The 27,991-nt window shown below is 44.3% G+C and overlaps 1 protein-coding gene across 1 annotated transcript; it reads left to right on the top strand.

Moving 5' to 3' along the window:
• The first annotated feature begins 68 nt into the window (after positions 1-68).
• LOC125435317 (solute carrier organic anion transporter family member 1A2-like) lies at positions 69-27,991 on the top strand. Its single transcript, XM_048501506.1, has 15 exons — positions 69-140; positions 1,200-1,253; positions 4,484-4,625; positions 6,634-6,766; positions 8,830-8,936; positions 10,396-10,542; positions 11,390-11,488; positions 14,223-14,447; positions 16,052-16,216; positions 18,397-18,592; positions 20,213-20,378; positions 21,921-22,105; positions 23,708-23,772; positions 26,414-26,531; positions 27,775-27,991. Exons 1-15 carry the CDS (start codon positions 69-71, stop codon positions 27,989-27,991), a joined length of 2,091 nt encoding a protein of 696 aa, XP_048357463.1.

The raw sequence follows: 27,991 nt of genomic DNA, 5'->3' as shown, positions 1-27,991 counted from the left end.
CAACAGGTTGTTCTCTTCTTCTTTTAAAAACCAGTTGGCCGAATATTGATAACCGCTGGGACGATTCCATGGCCCATTCAAAGAGCAAAGCAGAAGGTGCCCGGAAGCTAAGGGATATCTTTCGTATGTCCAAGCTGAAGGTACTGCAATTATAATTTTAATTCTCTAATCAACTGTAAAAGAACTTATAATTAATTTTCGTGGATGTCCCTTGAATGAAATTCTAAGGCCCCTTCCGCGCATGCAGAATAATGCATTTTCAATCCACTTTCAATCCACGTTGCAGCTGGACTTTACTGTGTGGAGTAGCAAAATCCACTTGCAAACAACTATGAAAGTGGATTGAAAGTGCATTATTCTGCATGTGCAGAAGGGGCCTAAGTGATGAAGCATATAACATTCCTCCGGCCGAAAGGACCTGGAAGGTCATTCACACACAAGCTCAACATCCCAGAATGCCTTCCAGCTTCTTCCATTCTCTTTTACTCATAGTTTGTCTTGTGGAAATGCAACAGGAGGAAATTATAACTGTGGAATCCTAAATAGAATCACACCCTTTCAAGTCCATTGACTTCAATGAACTTAGAAGGGTGTAACTCCATTTAGAACTGCACTGGAAACACATCAGGTGTTGGACCGCTTTTACTATAGACATCAGGAACAAATAAACTATTTTTGGGAAAATAGGGATTGCTTTAAATGCTGGTGAATTTTGGCTGGAAACAGCACACCTGCTTTACCCCAGAATAGCCTCATGGATGCTTTATTTTAAAACAGCAGCTTGAATTACTAATGCTGGAAATGTATTCTGAACCAACTCAAAGGTTTTCTTGGTTTTTTAAAATGCAAGCTGGACAAAAACAGATTGTTTCATGCGGGAATAATTCCTTGCTGTGCTCTCATTTCTGCTGTGGCGATGGGACCCCTGTGTCTTCATGTTTTCCCTTCACTGGACCCCACCACCCCACAGGCAGAGTGCTTTTAACCAGCTGCATCTCTTTCCTGTTTGGCATCCCACTGCAAGACAGATGCATTATGGGAAAAAGCAGCTGGGGAAGATGGGTTTCACCCCCCTCCTTCTGACAGTACAAAGCAGTATTCATCACACAATGTTTTTAATTTTCTATCCTTCCTACATTCCCTGCTTTTCTCTCTTCTTCATGTTTCTCTTCTCTCCTTTCTCTGCTTTTCCCTTTCAGCACAAAAAGGTTGCCAGTTCAGAGCTGGCAAACATTAGGAGCTTTCAAAATCAGGTGTGGGAAATCCACGGCGCGGCTGCTTTGCTGACTTTCAACATGCTAATTCTGTGGTAAAAACACAGAGTTTAGGGGGATTCCTAGAGTGTCACAAGCAGGAGAGACATCTCTCCTAGGTTTTCACGTGGAAGTGATATCACAGCATCAGTATTACTGTTCTCCTGCTGTTTTCTTCCTGCTTCCAAGAGAAAAACAGCACAAGGTGGTGGCAAATACCTGACCATGGCACCTGACCATGGCAGTTGTGAGGAACTGATCCAAAGTCCACTCTTCTGATTCCGTTTTTACCCCTCCGCTAGCGTGTAGCCATAGCATTCCTCTCCATCAGCCAGTACCAATTCACATAAATCTTCTGCCTTTGGCTCTGTTGTCAGTGGCATTCTCCAGGCTCCAACTTTGCCTTGTTCTTGTCTGTGTCCAGGCATGCCAAAGTCACAAATCACTTGAAAAGTGGCAGTTTGAAGGTGCAAACAGCATAGCTGTGGTTCTAATAAACTGAGGCCGTTTTGCAATACATCAATGGATTCCACACAGCACAAATATAACGTCTTCAGGACTTTCTTAATAGCATTTTGGGGAAGAATTTTGCGCAGCTCTTTCCCAAAACATGGGTGCTGTGTGGTTTCCGGGCTGTATGGCCGTGTTCTAGCAGCATTCTCTCCTGACGTTTCGCCTGCATCTGTGGCTGGCATCTTCAGAGGAAGCGTACGTTCTAGGCGGTTATAGATGCGGTGAGCCTGTGGTGTTTTGAAAGTCCTTTTGGCTGCAAGAAATGATGGGATAGTACCTGTGTCTCTGCAGCGTAGAAGAAAGGTTAGAGAACACAGTAAGTGTGCTTTCCTGAGCCGTAGTTTTTCCAATTTCTGTGTGTCTTGGAACAATTTCTCCCCGTAGAGATGTTCAATGTATTGTCGAAGGCTTTCACGGCCGGAATCACTTGGGTGCTGTGTGGTTTCCGGGCTGTATGGCCGTGTTCTAGCAGCATTCTCTCCTGACGTTTCGCCTGCATCTGTGGCTGGCATCTTCAGAGGAAGCGTACGTTCTAGGCGGTTATAGATGCGGTGAGCCTGTGGTGTTTTGAAAGTCCTTTTGGTTGCAAGAAATGATGGGATAGTACCTGTGTCTCTGCAGCGTAGAAGAAAGGTTAGAGAACACAGTAAGTGTGCTTTCCTGAGCCGTAGTTTTTCCAATTTCTGTGTGTCTTGGAACAATTTCTCCCCGTAGAGATGTTCAATGTATTGTCGAAGGCTTTCACGGCCGGAATCACTTGGGTGCTGTGTGGTTTCCGGGCTGTATGGCCGTGTTCTAGCAGCATTCTCTCCTGACGTTTCGCCTGCATCTGTGGCTGGTATCTTCAGAGGTGTGGAATCACCCCTGAAGATGCCAGCCACAGATGCAGGCGAAACGTCAGGAGGGAATGCTGCTAGAACACGGCCATACAGCCCGGAAACCACACAGCACCCAAGTGATTCCGGCCGTGAAAGCCTTCGACAATACATTTTCCCAAAACAGCTTAGACCCGTTATATTCCTCTCAACCTGGTTTTTTCAAAAATCGTTCAACTAGTGATCCATTTGCAAATTCCTGACTTGAAGTCGTTCCTGCACAAACACACCATCACCCACCCTCGCAACTTTGTCAGTCTCCACAAACCCAATGTGTACTCTGCAGGACTCAAGAGCAGAGATGCAGAAATCTCAACATGGTGGCCCATATGAAGGTGTCTTTTGTTGTTGCTGCCGTCAAATCACAGCTGACATATACCCAGTGGTGGGATCCAAAAATTTTAATAGCAGGTTCCGATGGTGGTGGGATTCAAACAGTGGGGCCGCCGCACACACGCCACCTCCAGTCCCTATTGGGCAGGGAGGTTGCTTTAGTCACCCCTTCTCGGCACTCAGAAAAAACCAGTAACCACTTCTAGAGAAGTGGTGAGAACTGGTTGGATCCCACCTCTGCATATACCCCATCGGGTTTTCAATGCAAGCGATGTTCAGAGGTAGTTTGCCATTGCCTACCTCTGTGTCACACCCCTAGTATATCTTGGTGGTCTCCCATCCAAGTACTAGTCAGGGCCAACTCTGTTTAGCTTCTGAGATCTGATGAGGTCAGGCTAGTCTGCTGACTGGTATCGGCTATGCAGGATTGCAAGCAAAAAAGGGCTTCCCTAGTACTTGCTGCTTGAGATCGTTCAAAAGGACACTGGTAATGTATGTGTAACCCCCATGCTCAGAATGGGTTGACCCAGAAAGGGGTGGAGACTCGAAGCAGCAAGAGGCTGCAGAGCTCATGTAGTTTGGAGGAGACAAGGCTACCAGACTCGGACCTTGATTTCTATAAGCCCTTAACACCTTGTTAAGGTAACTGCAATATTGTTGGGAACTACTGAGAAGGTAGTTGTTTATTTTTGCTATGTTGTAAATGTTGGAGTTTATTGTTTCAGGGTTTTTTGTGTTTGTAATGGGTGAAAGTTCTCCTGGAAACCTTCATCATGTTGAATCCTGTTCACCAAGCCCTTGGAGTTTTCAGGAGCCAACCCACTTGCAAAGAAGAATTGGACTTGGCAGTATCAGAAGACTGTAACTAGAAGGACTTGAAGTGAAACCTGAACAGGACCTTGAAGTGTGATGTTAAATGTTGATGTTTAATGTGATATGTTAAGAAAGTAAACCATTTCGTTTTTAAAAATTGTTGTTGCAAACTCATTCCAAGTTCTGCCCCACAGAACCCACGAGATAGAGGTTACATATGCATGCAAATCAGTTGCTCTACCAATGAGTCACTGGGATGGCCCAGTCTAGCCTGATCTTGTCATATCTCAGAAGGCTGAGTCAGCCCTGGCTGCTACTTATGGGAGACCACCAGTGGAGTCCAGGGTTGATACTCTGAGGCAGGCAATGGCAAACCACCTTTCACCTTCTCTTGCCTTATGAGCCTTAAAGGGTTGCCCTAAGCTGGCTGCGACTTGACGACACTTTTCACCACCAATCACTTGTTCAGAGCCACGGTCTCTTGCCAAAGTCTTACCAGCCATGGCTGACAGAATCCTGGCATGAATTTGCAGATATTACAAGCAGGATGGGAATCACTCATCGCAGGAATGTTTGTTGATAACTTCCCATGGAAACAATTTGATCCCTCAGGCCGTTATTTTTGCAGCTCCGACTTCCTGCTTTAATGTTCTTTGGCTGTTGTTTATTGAATGGGGTTTCTTCGTTTTCTGTTAGGTGTTTCTGGTGGCACTATTTTTTGCGTATATGAGCAAGACCATGTCTGGGGCTTATGTGAACAGCATGCTCACGCAGATCGAACGACGGTTCAACATCCCCACCTCACTGGTTGGCATTATCAGTGGAAGCTTTGAGATGGGTATGCAGGTTGTTATTCTTGGGCTAGATCTAAGCTGTCTTGGCAGTTTCTGCTGATTTCCTTTTCTAGTTTCATATCCCTTCTGATGTCATTCCTCAGGGTTCCCTTGGCCCTAAAAACAGCATTTGGTCTGCACTGGGAAGGGGAGGCAAGAAAGGTCTATTCACTGATGGAAAATTTACTCTGAATTCAACTGTTTGATAGGTTTGAATTGTGCAGTTCAGAACTCCACCTTAGTGTCTCTAGGGACCTTTCCAGAGAATTTCTTGTTTATTTCATTGATTTCACTGATATTTCAGAAGGATCAAACATTTACATGGAGTAAAGCCAGTATAACAATACAAACATAGCATTCAACTCTCGGTTACAAAATTAAAGAACACAAAAAACTGACAGTACAATATATTCACCAAATTATGCAATAAAGCAGTATTACAAATTTTGGAGAACAATGCAATGCAGACATTGTAGTACACGCAATAAACAATGTAATACAGCTGAATTACAAAACTAGGTAACAATGCAACAAAATTTGTATAATTCTCATTGCCAACAATGCAACAGGCATTTATTTTCTTTATGCAAAATGCTCTCCTGAACAGGAATCAGAACTTGAGGAACAGAATTCTTGTTTATGGATGACAAGCATAGGAAAGATGATGACTTTATTGTTTGAACTTGGATACAAGGCAACAGGCAAAAGATTATCTCTCTTAGCAGTGATAAGTCAGGCCGCGCCCCCTTTCCCTTCTTCAAAGGTGAGAAGGTACGTGCGCGCACACGCACACACACAAAAGCATTCCTTGAGGGAAGAGGGAAGATGGTCACACACACACGCACACCCACACACACCCACACAAGTTCCACAGACAGTGATACTGGTGGCAGAAGAGTGGGTGAAAACCCAATGGTTTCACTCTACCCTGCTGCAGCTGTAAAGAGATAACTGTATGAAGCATGAGCAAACTTTCCCGGGCCATTCGACAGGAAGCTTTCAATAGGCAGAAACATGGCAGGACCCAGGCTAAGAGGGTCATGAGTCATGATGCCATTTTATACATTCAGTGGAATAATAGAAGTGTGGGAGCTTTTCTGACTTCATGAAGGTGGTCTATTGTACAAATCATAACAAGTATTGTACTAATCATACCAAGCTACACGGACTTATTTGTCATGTTCAACCCCCTTCATTTTAGCTGTATACAACGTTAATAAAAAGTAAAAGATTTTCAGAGGAAAGGGAAAAGGGAATGACATCAGATTTCCAAGCAGCAACAGTATAGCCAGAGGTGGGATCCAGCAGGTTCTCACAGGTTCCCGAGAGTAGGTTACTAATTATTTGTGTGTGCCAAGAGGGGGTTACTAATTGGTGATTTTGCCACGTGATTTTTGCCTTAGTTACTCCCCTCCTCTCAGCAGTAGCGCGCAGAATTTGAAGCAGTCTAGCAGGAGGTGCACCGGCATGCGTGGCAGCCTGTGCCTGCGTGCATTCGTTTCCCGCCCAAGGACAGGCTGCATCCTTGCCACAGCCCTGTCCAGGAATGCCCCGCCCCTGAAATGCCCGGCCACGCCCCGGTCGTGCCCCGCCACGCCCCATTGGCGCTAGGCAACAGTTTGAATCCCATCACCATGGGAACCTGTTACTAAAATTTTTGGATCCCACCACTGGGTACAGCGGAACAAGAGCAGGTGTACTCTAATCTGAAGGAACTGGGTTTGATTCCCCGCTCTGCTGTTTGAGCTGTGGAGGCTTATCTGGGGAATTCAGATTAGCCTGTGCACTCCAACAGCGGAGTGACCTTGGGCTAGTCACAATTCTTCTTTGCTCTCTCAGCCCCACTTACATCACAGGGTGTTTGTTGGGAGGGTGGGAGGGGAGTGGGAGGGAAGGGAAAGGAGATTGTCAGCCCCTTTGAGTCTCCTTACAGGAGAGAAAGGCAGGATATAAATCCAACTCTTCTTCTTCTTCTTAAAACATGTTGATGCTCTGTGTTCTTTCTGTCTGCAGGTAACTTGCTGGTGATTGCCTTCGTGAGTTACCTAGGAGCAAAATGTCATAGACCACGCCTGATTGGAGTGGGTTGTACAATTATGGCCTTGGGGTGTTTTTTGATAGGGCTGCCTCATTTTCTGATGGGCAGGTGAGTCTTTGTTTGCTTTCCATATATATCCTCTTCGCTGTGCCTAACTCTGTAATTTCTCTGCCTGCAATGATCCGAGGCGTGCACCTGTTTTCTGTTTTATTTTTTGCTCAGTATTTTTCAGATCCAGGTTTGATAGTTCTGGACATTTTTGAAAAACCTGTAAAAAGCCAAGTCCCAATATTGTCTTTTTCATTTTCAGGTCTGTTAAACATGATCCTGAAAAATTCTTGCTACCTATTTATTGCTGGGAGGCAGCAAGCAATCGCAGATCTGAACACTGGACTCCCGGAGCCTGGTGTTCAGCTCTGTACCTGCTGTCTCTGAGCCCGCATGGACCTGGGAGATAGCACAAGGTGACCAGACGTCCCGCTTTTGGTGGGACAGTCCCGCCTTAAACCAATTTGTCCCGCATCCCGCAGGTTTTTTGAAACGTCCTGATTTTTGGAAGGCTGCCGCACTGCCTTCTGGGGCACTCCCCTTTTCCCGCCCTGTCACAGGAGTGCACTGCCTTCTGAGGTGCTCCCGTTTAAACCAGGGAGCACCCCAAAAGGCAGTGTGCTCCTGCAGCTGCGCCCGTGCCCGGGTCTCGGTTTACAAAGGTGACAATCTGGTCACCTTAAGATAGCAGCATTGGTGGAGAGTCCTAAGCAGCCAAAATTTGGCATGATTTGGGATTTGCTTGATGGATCCCTTTAAACTGCTGCCTTTTGGGGGAGTGAACCGATAAATGCCGATAAGGTCCTTGGGACAGGGGTTCTGTACAGCCTAACAATGTATACCAGATGCGTAGCTGGGCCAGAGTGCGCCCGGTGCGCAGTCTGTATCCCCCACTGCAGCACCCTGCCTCCTTGTACCCCCCTTACCTTAGTTCAGCCTGGAGAAGCAGCCTGTTTCCTTCAGTTGAAAACGACCTGGTGGGAACAACCCTTTCCACGAGACCCTGGGGCTCGCAAGGTTTCCTGGGAAGTGTAGTTCCCACCAGGCGGTTTTCAGTCTGAAGGGAACAGGCCGCTTTTCATTAAGGGAAGTGGGGGGGGGAGACGCCACAGGGGGGCGGGAGGGGGCTGATTTTCTGCCCCCTCCTGGCACGCGCCCAGTGCAATGCGCACCCCCATCCCCTGGTAGCTCCACCTCTGAGGTATACTTCTTCTAGCAGAAGAAGAAAGGCAAAACATCAGGAGAAATGTGTAAGGACCTGAAAGATGCCTATCTCCAGATAAGACCCAAGGATTCCCAGGAATTCCAGTTCATCCTGGAACTCCTGGAGATTAGGGGGTGGAACCTGTGGAGAACAGGGACCTCAGTCCATCCTCCAAAGCATCCGTTTTCTTCAGGGGAACTGATCCCTATAGTCTGGAGATCTGGGGGATCCCAGCTACCACTTGGAGGCTACCATCTCTAAAATAAATAGATGTGGAACTGGACCTATAGCCCTTTCTAAATGTTACAAATTCTGAGAGTCTATCAGCTGCCCATAAGAACATAAGTACATAAGGAAGAGCCTGCTGGATCAGACCAGAGTCCATCTAGTCCAGCACTCAGCTACTCGCAGTGGCCCACCAGGTGCCTTTGGGAGCTCACATGCAGGATGTGAAAGCAATGGCCTTCTGGGCCTCTCACATTCCTCTCAATATGTGCACAGACTCAGCACATTTGATTGCAAACCCTGAAACCGTCAGTGACCATGCAGCTGAATGCATGTAGTCAATATGCACATTGCCCCTGTTCAGACAGCATTTAGCCATGTAAATTAGTAAGATCAATACAGTTAGCAACTCCCATTACGCAACTGAAACATCTGAAAACAACCAGGGTACGAGGCTGAATTATACTTTTGTGCCCAAATGTTTTCCCCAGAACATTTTCTTTGCTTATCTCTATTCATGTGACACAAACGTTTCCCGGGAATCTCATTTGTTTGACTTTCCCAAGTAATTATAACTTATTGCTCTTAAGTTCATGTCGTGAGTTTTCCTGCTGCTGAGAATACTTGGGAATATCAGACCCTGAGAAAGGCGGACATCTTACATTCCTTTCATACAATTTTTTTTCCTCCACAGGTACCAGTATGAGAGTTCTGCTTCTTTATCGGAAAATTCTTTTACATCGATATCCACATCCACTTGCCTTGCCAATGATACTGTGCCTACTGAGCAACCTTCAGAAGGTGAGGTTCCCCTTTTTATTCAGTATTTAAGAACATAAGAACAAGCCAGTTGGATCAGACCAGAGTCCATCTAGTCCAGCTCTCTGCTACTCACAGTGGCCCACCAGGTGCCTTTGGGAGCTCACATGCAGGATGTGAAAGCAATGGCCTTCTGCTGCTGCTGCTCCTGAGCACCTGGTCTGCTCAGGCATTTGCACTCTCAGATCAAGGAGGACCAAGATTGGTAGCCATAGATCGACTTCTCCTCCATAAATCTGTCCCAGCCCCTTTTAAAGCTGTCCAGGTTTGCTCTTATTTCTCTTATTTGCTCTTATTTCTCTTGTGTGTAACTGATAAATTTGTATTCAGAAGACTAGATTGTTTCAGCTTAACAAGTTGGAACCCACATGACTTTTGGGAAGCATCTCATTTCTCCTTCCTCTAATATTTCCTCTTTCCCTTTCTCAAAAGCTCCCGTGGCCTCTTCTTTTCTCCTTTTTTTAGGGTTGCCAGCCCAAGTGGCCTCTTAAAGGCTACTCCATTAATTCCAGCATAAATTTCTGTGATCCGGAGGTCCCTTTCCCAACTGTGTGTTCATCTGCAAGGCAGAAATATTTGTACTACAAGTTGCAAACAACAGAAGATTGGGATAAATTTGTATCATATTAGGTACCTTTGGGGATAGGGTGGTATATTAAATCTAATAATTGATAATTGATAATTGATAATTGATAATTAATCAATAATCAATAATTAATTATTAATAATTAATACTTAATACTTAATACTTAATAACTAATAAATAATTACTTTATAATGATTAATAATTGATAATTGATAATTGATAATTAGTAGGTAATAATTAAATAATAATTAATTAATTAATTAATTAATTAATAATTATAGTTAATAATTAATAATTGATAATTAATTAATTAATTAATTAATTAATTAATTAATTAATAATAATAATAATAATAATAATAATAATAATAATAATAATAATAATAATAATAATAATAATACCACCACCACCACCACCAGAGTGGCTGTGAACTTTCTGATTGTGTGAGTGTAAAGTGCTGTCAAGTCACAGCTGACTTAGGGCAATCCCATATGTTTTTCAAGACAAGTGATTAAGCAGAGGTGGTTTGCCATTGCCCCCCCTCTGTATAACTACCCTCGGCTTCCTTGGTAGTCTTCCATCCAAGTACTAACCAGGGTCAACCCTGTTTAGCTTCCAAGTTCTGATAAGATTGGGCTATTCTGTACCATTCCACATCCTGATCTCTCTAATTAGCCAGAAATTCAAAATAAAACTTCTTAAAACCACTGCAGGAGATTCATGTTGATGGAACCTGGGAAGATGCAGCATTTTGCTTTTCAGTGTTGTAGTCCTTGCGAATGGACAGCTCTGAAGCATTTCATTACGTGTGAAAACTTTCATGCAACCGTCTCTCTTTGTTCTTTAAATTCACAGATTGTGAAGAACAGGTTGGATCTTCAATGTGGGTGTTTGTGTTGGTGGGAAACATCATTCGAGGAATTGGCGAAACTCCCATCACTCCTCTGGGCATTTCGTATGTGGAAGATTTTGCAAAAGTCGAAAATTCTCCTTTCTACATCGGTAAACCTATAAGTGCCCAAGCTTAGTATTATAGACTGGTGCAAAAATTAAGTTCTTATAAAAAGTTTATTTTCTGGGCTTCCTTTAAGAAAGAAAGGCAATATATAAGCATAATTGAAATAACATATTTGGATAATTCATTCTTAAACTATGTTTAATAGCAGTAGGCCAGACCTTTTAAATCCTAGTCCAGTGATGGCGAACCTTTTTGAGACGGAGTGCCCAGATTGCAACCCAAAACCCACTTATTTATCACAAATTGCCAACACGGCAATTTTACCTGAATACTGAGGTTTTAGTTTAGAAAAAACAGTTGGCTCCGAGGCACGCGTTACTCAGGAGTAAGCTTAGTGAAGCAACCGTGCAAAGCTTCAAATGGGTGAATCACGATCCTAGGAGGGTTTACTCAGAAGCAAGCCCCATTCCCAGCAACCGAGCTTACTCCCAAGTAAAGGATCATGTCCAGGCCAGCCTACATGTGTGTGGGGTGTGTGTGTGATTTTCCACCCCCTGCCCACATGATGAACTCTGTGTGTGAGTGCCCAAAGAGAGGGCTCTGAGTTCCACCTCTGGCACCCGTGCCAAAGGTTCGCCACCACTGTCCTAATCTGTCACCCGTTGATGATCCCACCCCCTCCAGCTTCTGAGTAGACTTGTTTAGAATTTCTCTCAGATTGTCCTGGAGACTGAGAACAGCATTTAGGCCCCAATATGGATCTCTATCGCCTTGACAAAGGAGATTCCTGAGAATCTCAAGCCAGCATGTGAAATATATGTTGAAAAATAGGGTTTTTTTGCCTAAAATGTTTGGGGAGGTTTTATATGCTTTTTGTTTTCCATATTTTAGGATGCCTACAGATAGCAACGGTCATGGGTCCACTGTTTGGTTTAATGATGGGTTCATATTGTGCACAGCTATTTGTGGATCTCGGATTCGTAGACCTAGGTAACACAATTAAAATTGTTGAAACCTATCATTATCGTTCAATAGGACAAAGGTTCATGTCATTAGGATTTGCAATGCTAATAGCTAGTGGTCAGCTGAAACAGTGTTTTCTACTCTGTTAAGGTATTTAGCTATATTGTAATATGTTGGGAAGTTTGAATGTTGTGGGTCATCAGCAGAGAAGCCTGTTTTGCATGCAGAAGTTTCCATTTTTATCCCTGGCATCTCCATAAAAAGGACCAACCAAGAGGTGATGTGAAAGACCTTTGCTGATGATCCTGGAGAGCTATCACCTGCCAAAGTCAACAGTACTGACTTTGACAGACCAACCAGTAGATGTCAGCTTCCATGTGTTCTCTAAAAAGAGTTGCCACATACCAAAAACCCAGCTGTTAGGTTCTACTTGGGTGTGCAGGAACCTTTAGGTCACACACTACTTAGTCCATGATCAGGGATTATCATGAACCCAAAGACTGCAAAGGAGGCTGCTACAAGAGTAGCAGTGGCGCAGTGGTTAAGAGCAGGTGCACTCTAATCTGGAGGGACTGGGTTTGATTCCCAGCTCTGCCACTTGAGCTGTGGAGGCTTATCTGGGGAATTCAGATTAGCCTGTGCACTCCAACACACACCAGCTGGGTGACCTTGGGCTAGTCACAGTTCCTCTATGCTCTCTCAGCCCCACCTACCACACGGGGTGTTTGTTGGGGGGGGGGGGGCGGGGAAGGGAAAGAAGATTGTCAGCCCCTTTGAGTCTCCTTACGGGAGAGAAAGGGGCGATATAAATCCAACTCTTCTTCTTCTTCTACAAGTACATCTTAACCCCAAATCTTTCAAAGGTGAAAGTTAGATAACAGAGCTTTTTTTAAAAAAAAGTTTAATGAAATTAATATAAAGATGTATTGACAATGAATAAGGAGAGCTTAGGGTGAGGGCTGGTGAAAGTTTGGAAGTGCCCTCCCTGAATACAGTATGAATATACTTCAAGTTTTGGTCAAGTTTTCAGCATTTTCATTGTAAATAAAGGTAAATCAGTTTGCAGAGGACATCTGTTGACTTGTGTCTGTGACATGGTTAACTTCCTTGCAAAGGAGGTTGGCCACTGCCTTCTTCTGCACAACAACCCTGACATTCTTTGGTGGTCTCCCATCCACTCCCTAACTAGGGCTGACCCTGCTGAGCTTCTAATCTGACAAGATCAGGTTTGCCTGGGCTATCCAGGTTAGGGCCCAACTGCATTGCCTAATTCATATTGGTAATGCGATGTCCCTGGAGAAGGAGCTTCTGCAGCCACCTGAACCATTTTCTGAACCAGAAATGATCTCTGTGAGGCCACATGTAGTTCAGGGAACACATGGCTGTCACCAAGAGGTCACATGGATCGCACGAGGTCTGTTTTAGGTCACAAGAAAAACACAGAGTCTTAAGGCCCTCTTTGGGGCTTTCCCCACTTACCATTTGCAGCGCGCTACTCCCAGCGCGCTCCCGGCATGAGTGATTTCTGCCGCGGGGTGAAGGTGCCGTTTCTTCAGCGCCAAAAAATGACACGCACTGAAGGGGCGGGAGAGCGGCAGCGTCGGGGCGGCTGCGTGGTTGCCGCCCTTGCAAGTGGGGAGCGCCGCTGGACCCCGCGCTACTTTCCCGGAGTAATGCACAGCAAATGGTAAGTGGGGAAAGCCCCTCCGTCTCTGCCTTGGTCCTCCTGATCCAAGTTGTGTCGATTGCTATTCCGTTGGGGCTCAGTAACAAAAGATAAATTGCATAGAAGAGTTTGTGAAATGCTGGTTTGTCTAAGGCCTCTTTGTGACTTCATGATATGAGGTGTTTTTTTTAGTTCACAACTCATTATCTTCGCCACTAGCTACTGCTACTCTTCATGAACTTATTCCATATCAGGCACTACCACATATTTTGTATCCGATTCTCTGATATGTATCATTTGACAGGATCCTTGGGTTTCTACCACCTTCCCAGAATTCAGTTCTGGTCGCCGCATCTCAAAAAGGATATTGAGGAGATAGAAAAAGTGCAGAGAAGGGCAACAAGGATGATTGAGGGACTGGAGCACCTTCCCTATGAGGAGAGGCTGCAGTGTTTAGGACTCTTTAGTTTGGAGAGGAGGCTGCTGAGGGGGGATATGATTGAAGTCTATAAAATTATGCATGGGGTAGAAAATGTTGACAGAGAGAAATTTTTCTCTCTTTCTCACAATACTAGAACCAGGGGGCATTCATTGAAAATGCTGGGGGGAAGAATTAGGACTAATAAAAGGAAACACTTCTTCACGCAACGTGTGATTGGTGTTTGGAATATGCTGCCACAGGAGGTGGTGATGGCCACTAACCTAGATAGCTTTAAAAGGGGCTTGGACAGATTTATGGAGGAGAAGTCCATTTATGGCTACCAATCTTGATCCTCTTGGATCTGAGATTGCAAATGCCTTAACAGACCAGGTGATCAGGAGCAACAGCCACAGAAGGCCATTGCTTTCACCTCCTGCATGTGAGCCTCCAAAGGCACCTGGTAGGCCACTGCGAGTAGCAGAGAGCTGGACTAGATGGACTCTGGTCTGATCCAGCTGGCTTGTTCTTATGTTCTTATGTTCTTAAGTTTTCTTCTTAGCAAAACCAATTCTCTTTGGTTTGCTCAAACAGCCTGAAAAAGATGATGTAAACCCTGAGAATAACCAGTGACTTGGCTAGACTAAAACCTTCTCTTCTCTGCCTTTGCTGTCCAGCTGAAGTGACATTGAGCCTCCTTGATGCTCGCTGGGTGGGGGCCTGGTGGCTGGGAATCCTGCTATGCGCTGGGGTGAGCCTCCTGGTCGCCATCCCCTTCTTCTTCTTGCCCAGGACCCTTCCAAAGGAAGGAGAAGAGCATAACATTGAATTAAGAGACAGGACTCTGCTGCAAACGGAAAGCATTAGTCAGACCAACCAGAAAATAAGTGAAATTGCAAAAGGTGAGCATTTTTTAAACTAACTCTTTCCTTTATAGAAGAATAAGGACTGTTTAAAAATGATACACAATCCTGTGAAGGTCTTCAGGTCCCAAATGTTTGCTATCTTTGGCCTATTTTTCAAAAGGAAAAGAATAAAATCTCAAGGAGAACAATCAGAATTAAGGTTGTCAGGCTGAGCCTGACAACCAATGGGAGGCTGGAGGAGGGGACGTATGGGTGCGGGCCACATCAGTGGCATCACTAACATTGTTACATCACTTCTGGGTAAAATCTGGAAGTGACAAAGGGTACAGCTAGGAATTGCAGGAAACTGTGGTGAAATAGGGTTGCTAGCTCCAGTTGGGAAATACCTGGAGATGTTGGGGATAGATCCTGAGGAAGGCAGGGTTTGGTGAGGGGTGGGGCTTCAATAAGGTGTAATGCCATTGAGTCCATCTTCCAGAGTGGCCATATTCTCCAGAGAAACTCATGTCTGTCACCTGGAGATCAGTTGTAATAGCCAGAGATCTTCAACCACCAAGAAGTCCAAACACTTATATTGTGATGGATTACAAGACAACTGTAGTGGTTTAAAACAAGTTTATTAGCAGTTAACAATAAGAGCAATTAGAATAGTTAACAGTTAACTGGAAGCTCTCAGTCTGACCTTCCCCAGGTCTCAGTTCCAAGAACTTTCCCCATGTCTCTTAACTCCGCCCATTAACTTAAGCTCTTAAAGGCATATCATCATGGCAGTAGAGTGTGGAATAAATGCAACTGAAGAGACAAGGGGTCAAATGATGTGGGGAATAGTGGTTTGTGGCATAATTTTACACAAAAAAGTTTCCAAGACACAAGGTCAGACCACTGGAAAAATCTGCGATAAAGTGTGATAAACTGTTCGTCGTGCCAGCATTCACTTCTGGAGAAAGGGAGTCTTGTCCCCAACCTTGATCAGACCGTCAAGCAGTCCAAAGAGAACTTGCATCCACAGATCTCCTCATTAAAAAGGGCAATGTGCAAACACAGAGATCATCTTTAGTAATCTGCCTTGAATTAGGGTTGCTAGTAGGGTTACCAACCTCCCTGTGGTGGCTGGAGATCTTCTGGGATTACAACTGATCTCGAGATGACAGAGGTCGGTTCATCTGGAGCAGGGGTCTGCAACCTGCGGCTCGCCAGATGTTCATGGACTACAATTTCCATCAGCCCCTGCTAGCATGGCCAATTGTCAGGGGCTGATGGGATTTGTAGTCCAGGAACATCTGGAGAGCCGCAGGTTGCGGACCCCTGATCTGGAGATTACGGCAGCCTTGGAAGCTGGACTCTGTGGCTTTGTACCCCAGTGAAGCTGCTTCCTTCCCCAAACCCTGCCCTCTTCAGGCTGTACCTCCAAAATCTCTAAGTATTTTCCAACCCAGAGCTGACAACCCACATTTCCAGGCCTGTATATATTGAGGGGTTTTTTTTGTCAAGCATGGTAGACTGACTGTCAGTGAACAGAGGCCAATCATAGGTGAGAAAATTATTCCTAAACGCCTAGCTTGCAACATGATATGTCAAGGAGCTTGATCAAGAGTTTAGAAGCTGGCCTTAAAGAATTCTTCTTTGGGTTTTGTTTCCAGATTTCATCCCATACTTGAAACGTCTTTTCTACAACCCGATTTACATGCTTTTTATATTGATCACTGCGGTGCAGTTCAATGCATACATCGGAATGCTTACTTTTATGCCAAAATACTTGGAGCAACAATATGGGATATCTGCATCAGATGCCATCTATTTTGTAGGTAAAGGAAAGAGATGTGTTAGAATGTAGGTGGAATGATCATAAACTTCTGGGCTTGCTGGAGGATCATCCTTCTCAGAGCTGGGAATTCCGTTTTCAAGCACGTTGAGCTCTGACCAGTCAGAATCCTCATTGGGCAAAAGCCCCATGTGGTCCTATCCACTTTCTAAAAATGCTTGGTGGGCAGCAGGAAAGGGGCCAGTGGTGAACTATACTGGGGACTCTTAGTTTGTTGGATATCCCATCCTATTGGGTGTATTGACTAACACTGCCTTGAAATCTGCCTTGAGCCCTAGTGAGAAAGGTGGACTATAAATAATGGAAACAAATAAATGCATTTCTTGAGTTGCTAGCACTAAAGGTATTGTATTGTTGAAGGCTTTCACGGCCGGAATCACTGGGGTGCTGTGTGGTTTCCGGGCTGTATGGCCGTGTTCTAGCAGCATTCTCTCCTGACGTTCTCCTGCATCTGTGGCTGGCATCTTCAGAGGATCTTCAGAGGATCAGAGGATGCCAGCCACAGATGCAGGCAGAACGTCAGGAGAGAATGCTGCTAGAACACGGCCATACAGCCCGGAAACCACACAGCACCCAACTAAAGGTATTTATTAATGGGAATAGGGCATTTGGACTGCAACTGCTGTATAGTCAGCGGATTGGAGTATTAGAGGGAAAACAGGCATGCTTTTCAAAAGTGACATCCATCTGGGGTTCTTCTCTTTTCTGCTCCATAATATAGAGCATATTGTCCATAATACAGAACATATAATCCTTTCAGATACCATCATATTGATTCCTTGCCCTCACCTCCCATCACTTTTTGAGCAATCCTAAGCAATCCTAAGCAATTCAGGTCCATTTTATTTAATGGAGCTTGCTCCTAGAAAAGGATTTTTAACATTTCAGCCTTGTTACATCACAGGAGTCTCAAAGAAGATCGAATAATTCTGGGACCTTCCTCTTGCTTATTTCCTCTCATTTAACCCTTGGTCTTGTTCACCATGCCATAATGGATCAGTTCAGGGGTCATCAGAAATCATGATTTAATTGCATTAACCATGGCTAGCAGGACTGACTACATGAACCAAACCAATTTCTGCAACCATTAGGGTTGTTAGGCTAAACCAGGTGAAAGGGTTGGGAGCAAGGACATGGAGGCAGTGATGCTGGTGATGTTGCCACATCACCTCTAGGAAAAACCTGAAATAGATACAGAGCAGCTCCAGGAATTGCTGGAAACACTATGGTAAAACTACCATGACTGGAGACCTGGCAGTCCTAGCAACTGTTGGGATAAGTGCTCCTGGTAGTTGGAGATTACCCCTTATCATAGTTAGCAGAGCGGCACGGGTGGCTAGAACACAGCAGAAGCCTTACCTCGTGTGTGTGTGTGTGCGTGATGGATCCCAATGTGCGGCAAGCTTACATAAAAGAAAGTCAGGGTCAGTTGTAGTTTCTAGTCTAATAAAAAGAGTATTTATTAGTGAACTCCATTCTGGATAGAAAGGTAGGTAGATAGAGTCACTATGCTATTGTAACCTAGCTGGATGGAGATGGATGCGAGGAGCATCCATCCTCTCTCTAGGCATGGTAGGAACAGAAGGGAGAAGGGGTCGAGGAAGAAACTGGAAGGAAGGAAGTCCCTGAGAGTATCAGTCTAACATCAAAGGGATAGAACCAGCATGATAGAGTAAAGGTGTCAAATCCTTAGGTCCCTATCTAGCCACTAGCTCTCTAGTAAAACCCCCTCTGTAGGTTGAGGCAGGAAACAGCGTAAAGTCCTTCACTTCCAACAGCAACCATGAGGACTGGAAACAGGTGTGTGTGTGTGTGTGTTTTAAAAAAACTAAAACCTGTGGTTCTTGGGAATCCAACAAGGCTGGTTTGTTTGTTTGTTTGTTTGTTTGTTTGTTTGTTTGTTCAGTAGATTTCCACCCCACCCTTTAAATACATCCCAGGGTGAGTTTGGATTATATAATATGCAACTGGAGTACATATTATTTCATCCAGACCCAAACTTTGTCACAGCTCCAAAGGCATCTCGGTGGAAATTTATAGTGGTGTTCCTCAAAATTTACAACAAAATTTTACTAGGCTAAGATTTGAACGTTTGTTGCAGCTTTGGTGCGTTAAATTATCTTGGATGTGTCTCAAACCAGATCTTTGCTTCTCTCCCGCCAGCCATTTACAATCTACCAATCATATGCACTGGATATTTTTTGGGAGGCCTTATGATGAAGAAATTCAAAATAAGCACTTACAAAGCTGCCCACATAGGCTGTTGGAGTTCTATGGCTGACTTCCTCCTCTACTTTGGTGCCTATTTCCTGATCTGCAAAAATTTGTCTGTCGCTGGTTTAACTATCTCCTATGAAGGGTATGGGTCCTCTCTGGGATAATCCTCACATTGCCTGTGATTGACATATGAGTAGATAATATAAATTCATTGGGAGAAAAGGAATAGCACAGTTGTCTAGTGATGGGGCAGAAGGGGACTACATCTCATTCCACCTTTTGGATTTTTGGGCTTTGATTTGTGGATCCATCTAGTTGGCCCGAGGCCAGCATGCTTGTGGAACCATCTCTCCTGTTACATCCCCAAAGAACACTTTGCTTGTTGAGTGAGAATTTACTTGCGATCCCTGGTTGAAGGGAAGTCTGGCTTGCCTCTTTCTAGTGAGACCTGTGCAATCTAACACAGTTCTGCAGGGCCTGTAAGACAGAATTGTTCTGCCAGGCTGATGATACTACACCTTTGCGTACCTAAACTCAATACTTGAGTCATAAACAAATGATTTACAATTGTGACAATTGTTTTGTAATTGTGACAGTCCCAATCTTCACTTCTTCTAGTGATCAATCCAGGGATATTTAAATCCAACAGGTGGAGTAACATGAGGCTTATACAGAGGCTTTTTAGAGGCTATAAAACCTCAGGTATGGTTTCATTTCGTATTCTTTGTCAAGCCAATTAGATTATGTCAATATCTAATTGATATTTCAAATGCAGGCTCTTCTTAAAGACCTACAGCTTAGTTTAAAAATTTGAACTAGAATGCAATGATGTTGGAAAACTGGATAAATAGAAGATACATGCAAATATCACAAGATTGCTATGTTTGACTTTATTATAATGCGATTAAAAAAATAGAAACCCCTCTGCAGGTATAAAAACAATCTAAGGAGAAAAATTTTGAGCCTAGCCTTTTAAAAAATACAGCATGCATAATTTTGACATGGGAAACACCAAACACCCCTCATTCGACTTTGAAGCCTGGGAAAGTACAGTCCAATAAAAATGCCATCTGATAGTTACACTGCTAGAAGCTGAAATGACTGAACATACTATACTTTGGTGGATTTTCCAGGCTGTATCGCCGTGATCTGGTGGATCTTGTTCCCAACGTTTCACCTGCATCTGTGGCTGGCATCTTCAGAGGTGTTCCACAGTGTGTAACAGACTTCCCTCTGTGATACACCTCTGAAGATGCCAGCCACAGATGCAGGCGAAACGTTAGGAACAAGATCCACCAGACCACGGCCACACAGCCCAGAAAACCCACCAGAACTAGTTGAATCTGGCTGTGAAAGCCTTCGACAATATACTGTACTTTAGTCACTGGAAAATACTCACTGGGAAAAACGTTAACAATCGGAAACGTTGAATACAGCAGAAGAAGAGGACGACCCACCATGAGATGGATTAAATCAATAAAGGACACCGCAGCCCTCAGTTTGCTTGACCTAAGCAAGGCTGTTCACAATAGGTCCTTTTAGAGATCATGAATAACAAATCAGAAGTGACTTGAAAGCACATAATATACATGAACAGGTTTATTTACACAGACTGCTTCCACAGCAATATATCAGGCTGAGCAGCTGCACATGCACTCACTTGAATATAACGCTCCCACCTGCTGTCAGTCACCCTCTCACTACGGAAACCTGGATAGCTCAATACACAACATGCATCTCATTCCTGAATTTTTTTTTCTAGGATAGACCACATCTCCTACTTGGAAACAAGCTTATTCGCAGACTGCAACAGTCACTGTGGGTGCTCGGCCAAAGAATGGGACCCTGTTTGTGGAGAAAATGGGATCTCGTATGTTTCGGCATGCTTTGCTGGATGTGAAGGAATGAATGAAACTGGGAGAAACGCAGTAAGACCTTCTGCTTGAACTGCACATAGCTGCCATTTCATGATGCTATGAGGGACATAGAGGTTTCAAGAGTTTTCATTTGTTGTTCATTTATTCATTTAAGCATCAATGTTGTGCTTTTTCAGCAAAGGGCCTTAGTCAGTGGTGGGATCCAAAAATTTTAGTAACAGGTTCTCATGGTGGTGGGATTCAAACTGTGGCGTAGTGCCAATGGGGTTGGGCGGGGCACGACAGGGGCGTGGCTGGGCATTCCGGGGTGGGGCATTCCTGGGCAAGGCTGTGGCAAGGACGCAGCCGCTGCGCCGGTCCTTGGGCGGGAAACGAATGCACGCAGGCACAGGCTCCCACGCACGCCTGTGACCTCCTGCTAGACTGCTTCAAGTTCTGCGCGCTACTGCTGAGAGGAGGGGTGTAACTAAGGCAAAAATCATGTGGCAAAATCACCAATTAGTAACCCCCTCTCGGCACACACAAATAATTAGTAACCTACTCTTGGGAACCCATGAGAACCTGTTGGATCCCACCTCTGGCCTTAGTCATCTAACAAGAAGAATACATAAATACACCAATTAAAAACCCTACTGTAGAGGGTTTTTCTTTTTGCTTAATTTGTAATAGCTGTGTATGAAGATACTGTTATTCTAAAACTCACACCATGTTTTCTGAATTCCCAGGCTTCATGTTTTAAAAAGGTAAATCTCTACCTTTTCTCCTTGCACAGATATATGGAAGAAAGCATATTTCTGCTACAAAATGGTCAAGAGACTTACTTATTTCAAAAAACGAATACCGGGAACTCTGAAAACCTAGATCCTAGTATAATGGCATAACAATAGAGTGTTATTAAAGTGCCGATTAAAACAAGAAGAATGTGTAAATAAACCAATAAATGCCCAACGAACAAAAAACAAAACTAGTTCATCTCAAAATGATCTTGGATTAACTGGCTTGACTGAAGTTACAGGTTGTGAACCGCAGGATCCAGAGCTCTTTGTTTTTTGCCCTTTGGCTTGTGTGCCCAGTGGCTCATGCCTCCAGCCATGCCTTGAAAGAGGAAAGGGTAATGCAGTCCTCAGCAATAATACTGACAGCTGGTAAAGGTGTTCCTCCTCCCATCTGTCCCTTCTGGCTAGAGAGCCTCAGGCCATTCTCAAATACCTGAGACAGGAAGAGGGAAAGTGACCATCAGCAAGGATGTTAGAAAGCTGGCCAAGATGTCCTGCTTTTGCAGATGGGATATATGACATATCTAATGGCCGGTTTGTTGAAACCTTCCAGGTTACTGGAAAAGGCTTGCAAGCAAGGGCATCCTTCAAATCAAAGACCCGGCAACCTTGTGAAGGAATACTTCCTCTACACATGAATTGGCCTGTCCCCTTGCCCTTAAAATTGTGGGAGAGGATTTCCAGTATCTGCCCAGAGATAAATGCAAACTTTACTGCCAAGTGCACTATTCATGAGTCTGTATTGCTACTGAGATTTCCTGGACTCAGGAACAACCCACAATTGAACCTTACATGATTTCAAATGATGTTTTTGCAGGTATTTGGAAACTGCACATGCATTGCAACATCGGATTTTCCATTCGGAAACGGCTCAGCAACGATAGGCCAGTGTGGCCGAGAAGAGGCGTGTGTCCCAATGTTATACTACTATTTAGCTTTGTGTTTAGTTTGCTGCATAGTTTATGCCTTGGGAGCCATGCCAGGCTATATGGTTCTAATAAGGTATGGAGGATAAATACTGTTGTTTCTTTAAAGACCAGTTAAACTGTTATTGTCTTGAGAAGTTACATTCATCTCCCCTCTAATAGTTGAGCGTTATAGTTTGTTGCATGCACTGCCACACTGCCAGAAAGCCCCCTTGAGAGCAGCAGGTTGACATACCCCTCTTTCCCCGAATATAAAACATCCCCTGAGAATAAGACGTAGTAGAGGTTTTGCTGAAGTGCGAAATATAAGGCATCCCCCAAAAGTAAGACGTAGCAAAGTTTTTGTTTGGAAGCACGCCCGATGAACACAACACAGAAAAAAAATAAGACATCCCCTGAAAATAAGACATAGCGCATCATTGGGAGCAAAAATTAATATAAGGCACTGTCTTATTTTCGGGAAAACACGGTAGCTGTGGCGCCATGACTGGGTGCCTTGCTGTTTGGATGGGGCAGGAGGTGGTAAGATAGGTATAGGATCCAGCCCATTATCTCCAGACGTTCCAGGTTTCTCGACACTTCCTACAGTTCTGAGGAAAAGTGGGAAAGACTAGGGCAGTGGTGGTGAACCTTTGGCACTCCAGATGTTTTGGACTACAATTCCCATCAGCCCCCGCCAGCATGGCCAATTGGCCAAGCTGGCAGGGGCTGATGGGAATTGTAGTCCATAACATCTGGAGTCCCAAAGGTTCGCCACCACGGGACTAGGGTGTCAACATACTGATAACCCACTGATAACCCTGCATTCCATACGTTTGAATAATTTCTCCAGCTGATTTCTTTAAGCATCAGTTTTGCTTCTGTATATATCCTGCGCAACCTCCCAGGATATGAATCCTCAGGTTTTCCATTCTCCTGTTATGACTGCCGCAAATGTCAAAGCTTTTGCACTGGCAACGGAGCATCCACATAGGAGAGCTGCCCATTTACTCTTGTATCTTCACAACAAAAAGAGCTATACTGACTTGGAAAATACCTGAAGAGAACCTGAAGGTTCAAGAGAACTAGTAGATTATGACAATATAGTCCTATAATATTATAGCACTATAGTAATATTGTGGTTACTGATTTTTTTTTAAAGAGCTCTAAATCCCTGTGGTGGTGCATCAGGGAAAATGACACCAATATGAATGAGACTGTTAAAAATGTTAACCTTCCTATCCACATGGGTTAGGATCATGCTTGGAATGCATTTTTTTGCCAGAAAGATCATAGCGAACTTGGAGTTTGAAAAAAATGTATCGAGGATGGGGAAAGCCTGGAAAATGGACAGTTACAGGACAATGGCATATGGATGCTCCCCACCCACCCCCAAATTGCACTTTGGATACCATGCTGGTAAAAAAAAACTTCCACGTAGATGTAGCCCTAGTTTGAGAGTCAGAATTGGATGTGGGGGCTTGGGGAGCATTCACACTGTGGTGAACCTAGGTCTGTCACTGTGCAATGTATGAAACAGCCATCTAAAGAACATTTCCATTTAAAGAGATGCACATAAGAATACGGGTGCATCGGAGTAAATTGCCTTAACTGGAAGGTAGCAGCAATCAGATGCAAATAGCCAAGGGAAACAAGTACATCATTTATTGGTTTAATATGGAATGTTCTTATCATACAGGTCTCTAAAGCCTGAGGAGAAATCATTTGGGGTGGGCCTCCAAACCCTGGCAGAAAGAGTGTTTGGTAAGTCACTGTCACTTCAAACTACATTCCAGTAAGAGAAATGAAATGTTTTCCTGTTGACTGAGAGTTTACTTTTGAAGTAGGTTCCCACATTGGGTATAAGGATGCTTCTGACATCCTTGCCATCCAGATCTCTCCTTAGAGTGTTGCAAGTTATCTGGCCTTGTTTTTAAAGCAGGACTGATTTCTTAGGAACCCTCCTGTATTTCATTTTTTAATTGCCGCATTTTGTACAGAATGCTGTTAGGGATGCCACTTACCAGCTTCCAGGGGTCTGCAACCTGCGGCTCTCCAGATGTTCATGGACTACAATTCCCAATTGGCCATGCTGGTAGGGGCTGATGGGAATTGTAGTCCATGAACATCTGGAGAGCCGCAGGTTGCAGACCCCTGCTTAGATGGTGCCCACCAATCTTTCCCATCACCTGCTGCAGTTCCAATGAGCAGTAGAAGGAAACAAAGGAGTTCAAAACGGTATTGCATGATGTCACAACATCATTTCTGTCCAAAACAGTGATAGCGCTGTACTATGGCAGTGCTCTAGGAATCTTCCAGATCTCTATGATAAAACTATAGAGATTTATGGGATTCCTAGAGTGTCACCACAATGCAGTGACATCACGGCTGCTTTTTTTTTTGTCAGAAATGATGTAGGAGCGTAATGCAATGTCATATTGTTGGTATTTGCAAGTGTCTGTCATAATTCAGTTACTAAGTGGTTAACTGTATGTAAAGAAGTTGCTGAGGTCATTGTTTTATGACCTAGTCTATTGATTAGCCATTGGTCAGTGAGACCATCTTTGCTTACATGCTGGTAAGCCTGTAGCCAGAAGTTATAAAGTTAACTCTGTTCCTTTGAGCAGCACACCACACGTTCAGAGCCACAAGGCGAAATAACAGATAGGAAGCAAAGATGTAGTCTTAAGTGTATAATTACTGTAAATATGTAACTGAGCAGTATAGCATTTGTTGTTTTATTCTATCTAACCCATCCTTTGAGCTAGTAAACTATTTTTATACAAAAGCAACTCAAAGTATCTCTGGCTAGCTTTCTTTTCCACACGAGAATGCTTCTGCATCTCTTCTACTAAGTATCTCTGTTGAATATATTAACCTACACATATGCACCTCTTTGCCCAACCATCCTTTGACTGGAAAACCTTAAGCACCATACATGCAGAGTTTGCTGCATTTTAGTTCTGTAATTTCATAGACACCTTTCTGTCTCTTTGCACTCATGTGCTATATCAAGGACTGATAAAACGCAGTCAGTGTGATTTGTATTTTATGCCAGGCATATGCCTGTGTGAACGAGACTTCTCTTCCAGCACACAGCATTAGAGAATTAGAAAAGGGGAAATGCTGCATACACTTCGAAGCACATGTTTTAGACACAGCTGCAAAGCTTTGAGGCACGCTTCGAATTATAACAGATCAGAATATAGGAGAATAATCAGGGATACTTTATCAAGTGAAATATCAAAATACATTTATGCAGTCAGAAATATATAACGCATACATGTAGCACCAACTGCATGGATTTCCGTAACAGATGCAAGATGGTTCTTTACCCACACATACGCTTGGACAATATGTGACTGGACTTTGTGTGAAAAGCAATAAGCAGCAAGAAGAGTGGGAAAGAATATTATCCTGTTCTGCACGGGGAAGTTGTCTGGGATGACAAGAATCTAAGGGGTGAAGACCTGAGAGGACCTTGGACGTAAACAGACTGGGAGGTTTACAGTGCAATCCCATGCAGTGTTACTCATCCATTGAAATGAATGGGCTTAGACTGGAGTAATTCTCCTCAGGATTGCATTGTTCCAGGAGTATTGGTAGGAGCCAAGTAGGAGTCTGAGCAGACGTTCAGCCAATAATCTGAGGAGGGCAATATGAATAGGTTTGCCAACTCTGGGGTGGGAAATTCCTGGTGACTTGGTGGTAAAGCCTGGGCAGTGGCGTAGCGCCAAGGGGGCCGGGGTTGGTGCGTGACACACCGGGTGCTCGCCGGTGCAGGGGCATAGCATTCTGGGGCATTCCAGGGGCGTTCCAGAGCATAGCAGGGGTGTGGCAGGGGCACAGGGTGCATACATGCCCCAGGCATAGTTCCCCCTTACTACAGCTCTGAGCCTGGGAAGAGGATGGGGGTGGGGAGGAACCTCAGCGGAGTATAGTGACATAGAATCCACCCTGCAAAGTTGTCTGCAGATCAACTGTACTTCTAGGACATCTCCTGGCTCTGGTTGGAAGTTGACAATCTGATGTGCGAAGCAAGATGGGGCGCAGCAAGCCAGCTAAAGCCCAGGTAGTATAGAAGGCAAATCTCAAGATCTGGCAGTTGTGCTAATGCTGGCAGCTCTTAATATCAGAGCCAAGGAATTGTCAGGAATGAAGGGTTGGGCGGTTATAAGAGACAAAAATATGGATAATTTTCTGAAAGACTGGAAATCCTTTGCAGACTACTTATTGAAAACATATACAAACAGAGAAACAAAAGCAGGATTTGAGACGTAAATGGAAACAGCATATTCGATTAAGACATTGGCATTGTTTCTCAGGGACTTTGGCATTGATTATCTTAAGCCGTTGAACAGAGACTTACAAGAGACACTAAAACAATCTTTTCTGTCCCTTACAGCTGGAATCCCGTCACCCATTTATTTTGGAGCTATGATAGATACCACCTGTTTGAAATGGGGAACCAAGACCTGTGGAGGAGAAGGGGCGTGCCGAATGTATGATTTGGATTCATACAGGTACCCACGTTCTACTATTTCCACTATTGCTTTTAAAAAAATCTCTTCTTGATACTTTAGAGCAAAGATACCCAACCCTTTTGAGATGACCTTGGGAGGTCAGGGAAGGAGTGGGCTGTTTCCCCCTTCTGAACTCCATAGAAAGGCCCCCTGAAAGTGGGGGAGCCCATTGTCCCTACCTGGGAAGCAGAGGGCTGCTAGCTGCCATGCCATGGGGAGGGGGGGGGCACAATTTCACTGCTTGCCCCGGGCGCTATTTACTGTAGATACACCCCTGGTGTGGGTAGAAAAATGTGGGTTTCTTGATCCTGCCTAGTCAGCAGACCTTTTCCCCCATGGTAGCCATATCCTCTACCAACTGTAGAGGGTTTTTGGATTTGAAGAAGAGTTTGGATTTATATCCCCCCTTTCTCTCCTGCAGGAGACTCAAAGGGGCTTACAATCTCCTTGCTCTTCCCCCCTCACAACAAACACCCTGTGAGGTAGGTGGGGCTGAGAGAGCTCCGAGAAGCTGTGACTAGCCCAAGGTCACCCAGCTGGCATGTGTGGGAGTGCACAGGCTAATCTGAATTCCCCAGATAAGCCTCCACAGCTCAGGCGGCAGAGCTGGGAATCAAACCCGGTTCCTCCAGATTAGATACACGAGCTCTTAACCTCCTACGCCACTGCTGCTCCTTTTTGTGGATTTTCTTTTTGCTTAATTGGTAATAGCTGTATATGAAGATACTGTTATTCCAAAGCACGCACCTTGTTTTCTGAATTCCCAGGCTTCATGTTTTAAAAGGGTAAATTACCTTTTCCCCTTGCACAGATATATGGAAGAAAGCATATTTCTGCTACAAAATGGTCAAGAGATGTACTTGTTTCAAAAAATGAATGGCATAACAATATAGTATAATGGCATAACAATATAGTGTTATTAAATTGCTGATTAAAAAAAGAATATCAGGGAAACTAGCTGATGTGTTGCCACCAAATCATAATAATAGTATCTTCAGCAATCGGGAAAGTACACAAGCTTGTCCTTGTGCGGAAAACATCAGGGTGTGACATGGCTCATGGCAGAGCCAGAATTCGAACCTCGGTCTCCCAGGTCCTATTCTGACACTCTAACCACACTGGCTGTGAAACAAGCCGTGGAATGCTGTGGAGGCATTTGCGTGTATTTACAGATAATGGGAAGTTGGTAGAGAATGTGGAATTTTGGTGATTCGTGTTTAATGCCATTGAAATTGGATTCCAGATTGCTGTATCTGACGGTGCCCGCTGTCATCCGTGCAGTATCTTACATTCCGTGTGTGGGCATAATCCTGATTTTATGGAAACGGTCTAAGAACCTGATGAGTGGAAACCAAGAGATTGAAGCCAAAGAAGAGGAAAATGAACAGCCTGAAAAGAATGACATACCAGATGCTCAAAATTGTACACCTAGAAATAACACGGACTTAAATAAAGAGTAA

This window comes from Sphaerodactylus townsendi, linkage group LG06 (assembly GCF_021028975.2).
Source record: "Sphaerodactylus townsendi isolate TG3544 linkage group LG06, MPM_Stown_v2.3, whole genome shotgun sequence".
NCBI lineage: Eukaryota > Metazoa > Chordata > Lepidosauria > Squamata > Sphaerodactylidae > Sphaerodactylus > Sphaerodactylus townsendi.
The sequence above is the reverse complement of the archived record's forward strand: the minus strand, read 5'-3'. Positions and strand labels throughout refer to the sequence as shown.